The sequence below is a fragment of the Lolium rigidum genome, chromosome 1, assembly GCF_022539505.1.
Source record: "Lolium rigidum isolate FL_2022 chromosome 1, APGP_CSIRO_Lrig_0.1, whole genome shotgun sequence".
Taxonomy (NCBI): domain Eukaryota; kingdom Viridiplantae; phylum Streptophyta; class Magnoliopsida; order Poales; family Poaceae; genus Lolium; species Lolium rigidum.
In genome coordinates, this window is record NC_061508.1 from 121,612,583 (window position 1) to 121,617,315 (window position 4,733).

The 4,733-nt window shown below is 61.4% G+C and overlaps 1 protein-coding gene across 1 annotated transcript; it reads right to left on the reverse strand.

Moving 5' to 3' along the window:
• Positions 1–686: 686 nt before the first annotated feature.
• On the reverse strand, positions 687–1,913 carry LOC124681415 (dof zinc finger protein MNB1A-like). The gene has a single exon (XM_047216342.1). It carries the CDS (start codon positions 1,882–1,884, stop codon positions 1,132–1,134), a length of 753 nt encoding a protein of 250 aa, XP_047072298.1. The 5' UTR covers positions 1,885–1,913; the 3' UTR covers positions 687–1,131.
• Between the last annotated feature and the right edge of the window lie 2,820 nt (positions 1,914–4,733).

The window sequence follows — 4,733 nt, forward strand, 5'->3', positions numbered from 1 at the left end:
CACCTAGTACTAGCAAGTAGCAAGGCAGGGGTAGGCACCGGACAAACGGTATTACCGGCGACAGCGCGGCCGACACGCCACGCTTCACGCTTGTGCTCGCCCCGGGACACGCCGCTCTCGGCCCCGCCAGCCACCACGCGCCGAGTGCGCGACACGGCGCGGCGCACGCTCCCCACCTCGGCCGGCGTCAGCGGCAAGCAAGCAGCGGCCGCCGCGCGGCTCCCATCCAAGTAAAAAGGACGGGCGCGCGAGCGACTGGAGCCGACCCTGACGCGCACGGAGGCGTCGCCGTCGAAAGCGCGTGGGGTCCCGTCACGGGCCAGCGTCGGCCATGCCTCGGGCACCCACCGTGTTAACTCGCCGACCGCGACGTCCAACCGAATCCATCGAACGCGCCCTCACCCGGCCGCTACGACGCCGCCGACGGCGACGACGCTGCTGCTCTGTTGGCACCTCGCAGCTGATCACTCTCGACCGGAGGCGAGTTGTGCCGACAGTGATAACGAGCTTGCCGCCTAGAATCGGATACCCTGCCGCCGCGTCTGTTCGAGCGCGCGCCGACGACTACCTGTAACCAGAGGAGAATCGTGCGTAGCTGTTCCAGCAGCGAAACCGACGAACTGGCACGGAATCAAGTTGCAACCAGCACACCGAACCTTGATCCATCTCTGTGGTCGAAAACAAAATAAGAAGAATAATGTGGCACATCAACCAGCCACAACACAAGAGCAGAATATATCAAGTGGAAGGGAGCAACTGGAGGAACATGAAACATTCTCCAGCCAGCATACATTCCATTCCATCCGGAATCTTTGTTCTTAATTAACGACAGGCAGACATTAACGAGGGGGAGGAGGAATCATGTAAGAAGAAAGAAAGAAACCCAAGCACTCCTTGGTTTATACAGAGACGAAACATCTCAAGCTCGTCCCATCAAAGCCTGTTTTGAGTTAGCACACTCGGAGTAAAACGCGGCAGCTAATCTCAATAAACAAGCTAAAATTAAGGTCATCGTTATCGTTCGCCATACTATGATATACCCCCCGTGCACCATGTACTTACTAGCAGTAGTAATTAATCGGAATTTGTCGGAGCCGATCGACGCGCTCCACGGTTGCCTGAGCGGTCAGGTCAGGGGAGGTTCATGAAGACGGCCGGGTCAGTGTCGGCGCCGAACCCGGCGCCGCCGCCCCAGCACGCGCCGCCCAGGTCGAACGGCGCGGGCCACTCGAAGGAGTAGGCGTCGTCGCCCAGGGCCTTGCCGCCGACGGAGAGGTAGTCGGAGAAGCCGAGGTCGAGCGCGGCGGCGGCGTCGGCGTCCCCGTGGTGGAGGAGGTCGGTGAAGGAGTCCTCCTCCGCCGCCGCCGCCGCCGCGGGGACCACGAGCTCCGTGGTGATCTCGCTCGCGGAAGCCTCGGTCGGTGGGGTGGTGGTCGTCTCGGTCATCTTGGCGGCAGCGTCTTGGGCCGTGGCTTCGTGGACGGAGGTGGCGACCGGCTCGGGTGGCGTGGCGCGGCGCTTCTTGGTGGGCTTCTTGACGGAGGAGGAGGAGGAGGAGGAGGAGGCGGGGCGCTTGCGGGTGCCGCCGCCGACGGGGACGCTGCGGAGGGTGCCGCCCTTGGTCCAGTAGCGTCGGCAGCCCTTGCAGAAGTGGCGCGGCTGGGAGGTGTTGTAGTTGTTGTAGTAGCAGAACTTGGTGTCCCTGGACTCGCACCGCGGGCACGGCTCACCCTCCGCGGCCGCCGCCTTTGTTGCTGCAGGAGGATCCGACGGCGGAGTCGAGGCCGGAGCGGCGTAGCCCTTGGGCCGGCGGAGGTCGACGCCGACGAACTGCTGCGCCGGCCGGCGGCCGGGCTCGGCCGCGTGGAGGAGCTGCTCCTGCATGCGAGGCGGCGCCGTGGGGAGCGGCAAGGGAGATGGCGCGCGCCCGCGCGGTAGCTTTGGGAGTTTTGGCGGTAGAGAAGAGAGCGGCAAGGGAGGCAGGCGCAGGCGAGAGGGTGGTTTGGCACGGGGAAGGGTCTCTTATGGTCGCGGTCGCGGCTACGGCGTTGGACCTCGCGCGACGACGAGTACCCGTCTATATCTACCGGTACTTTGTAAGCCGGTGGTGGTCCATTTGTCAGTCTTTCAAGCACTTAGCCCTTAAGCCACGATCCCTAACCCGCCACCTAAAATCCTAAATCAGACATTTTCTTTTGTCCAATATTGTCCGTCTAGGTGAAGGTGAAAATAGAGATTGCAGGCCCGTATCCTCCTATGTAACGAGCGCATTTCGAACGCGTAAAATAATCTCGTTCTTAACGATCATATTATGCATTATCACGCAACAATTCATCACCTAATGCATGGACTTTAGCGATTATGTTCTTGCCGGGTGACGGACAATTGTCCACTGAGCTTGGAGGCACACCAAATCCCCGCTCCACATCTTTTTTACAAGGCTCTTGCATCTTGGCAAATCTATTTGTCTTTTCCATGTTTAGATTACAGACTATCTTCACCAGTGTGACCCAGTTAGGGTAGATGTCATCATGACGCTCATTTTGAATGATATATTGTGCACACGTAGTTTTCGATCACGCAAACGCAAACGGACTCATCGCCCCGTTGGAGATGCCCTAGCTCGCACAATGCCTTAAATCCATGCATCCATTTGGCCCGCGCGTCCTCCACCTTGGCCATGTGGTCATACAAACATCTCAAGAAAATATTGAAAAAACAAATAATGTCACAGTTCGCAAGTAGCAATAAAAGGATTCGACATGGAACATAGTTCAGAAAAGACAAACAAACAAGACAAATATTGAGTGGATCACAACATATAGTTCATTTGTGTGGGGAAGAACGTTACCAAGTCCTTGATGACGATTCTGCTCACGAGGTGTTCGATGACACCACGTTAAACTTATTGCGTTCCGATTGAATAAACGACCATCGCTTTTAAATGGACAATTGTTGCGCTCACTCTCAAACCGGCGTTCCCCAAAGCGCGTATGCTCGTGGGAGAAGTCATGGATTCTCTTCTAAAATGATCCCTCCTGTTTTGCGTGGTACCATTAAGATGATCTTCTCCAATTGCTATCGACCAGAATGTCATTGATTGTTAGGGCATCTCCAACCGCGCGACCCAAACCGCGCCCGCGCGTCCGTTTGGGTCGAGCCGGACAAAACGCGCGCGCCGCTGGGACGCACCGCAAAGCGCACGGCCGCGGCGTCCGAACGACGCAAACCCGGTCCAAATCTGGGCTAGGTTTGCGTGGCCGCGGATGGCACGCGCCGTCCGCTCGCGTCCGCCCGTCGACGCCTCGTCTCCCTTGGGCCCACCTATCGGCGACCGGGGAGACTATTAAATGGGGACCGGAGGGATCTCGGCCCTCCACCTCAGCCTCCACTCCACTCCCCGAGCAAAAACCGCCGCCATGGCCCCGAGCGACGCGCTCGCTCCCCGGAGCGAACGACGACGAGGCCACCAGCTAGCCGGCGGCCGGCCGCCGGCGCCGCGGGCCGGAGGGAACCGCGGCGGCCTCCACATCGGCAGGCCGGCCGCGGCGGCGCGGCATTGCCGCAACCGCCACCGCTCCTCATTGAGCCCAAGCCGAGTCCCTGGAGGAGGACCCGGACCTCCGCGCCGCCCGATCATCTCGGCGGCGGAGGAGGAGGCGAAATGGCCGCAGCCCACGCGGCCATTCGCACCTCCGAAATGGAGGAGGCGGCGCGGCGGGAGGCGGAGGAGGCGAGGACCGGGAGCTCTACGCCCGTGCCCTCCGTGCGCGACGGAGGAGGAGGAGGAGGACGCGCGCGGCGGGAGCGAGGCCGTGCGCCGCGGCCGACGAGGCCCGCCGCCGGGAGCAAGCGGCGGCGGGAGGACAGCGGCGGCGCCGTGAGGCCGGGCGCCGCGCTCCGGGCAGAGAGACAGCGCAGCGCTCAGCGAGGAGGCGCCGCTCCGTGCGCCGGCACGGCGCCGGTGGCTCCGACCCCCACTCGCCGTGGGAGAGGCCCCGTGGTCTCCGTGGCCGGAGTCCCCGCGCGCTCCGGCCACGACAGACGCGTCGCCGCCGGTGGTGGACGACGACGACGTCGCCGACGACGCCCACAGGGCTAGCGGCGCGACCGGCTGCCACCGCGTCGCCGACCAAACCCTAATAGAGGGTTTTTAGTATAGGTTTAAATTTAAAAGCCCATATAGGGTCTTCTTTGTTAGTTATTTGCCCAAAATAGGGCTATGTATAAATTTGCCCAAAATAGGGCATATGTTTTAATCAAATTTCGCTTAAATTTGCTTTTTTTCCTTTTATTTTCGTGTTTCCGGATTATGCGATGCGTCCGCGCGCTAGGCGCAAGCGCGACCCAAACGGACACGCGGACGCGGGTCGCTGTCCGCGTGTCCGGCCGGCGACCCAAACGGCCTAAAACGGACGGCCCAGCGCGTCTGTTTGGGTCGCGCGGTTGGAGATGCCCTTAAACAAAGGTTCATTTGTACCGCGACGGGAGGGCGACAGGAAGGCCGTACCGTACGCGCGCGCGCGCTCGGCGGTGGAGCCTAGCGCGGCATCCGACAGCGGCCGGCCCCCGTCGTCGGCCCCACGCCCACTTACCACGGCGCTGGCTAGTAGTAATAAACCACAGTCGCCTCACGTCAATGGCAGGGTCCCGCGCGTCAGCGGCGTGCGTACGGCGCGAGGGACGGGTGACGGGACGGGGCGGGCAGGGAATTATCGTCTCGCGCACGGAAC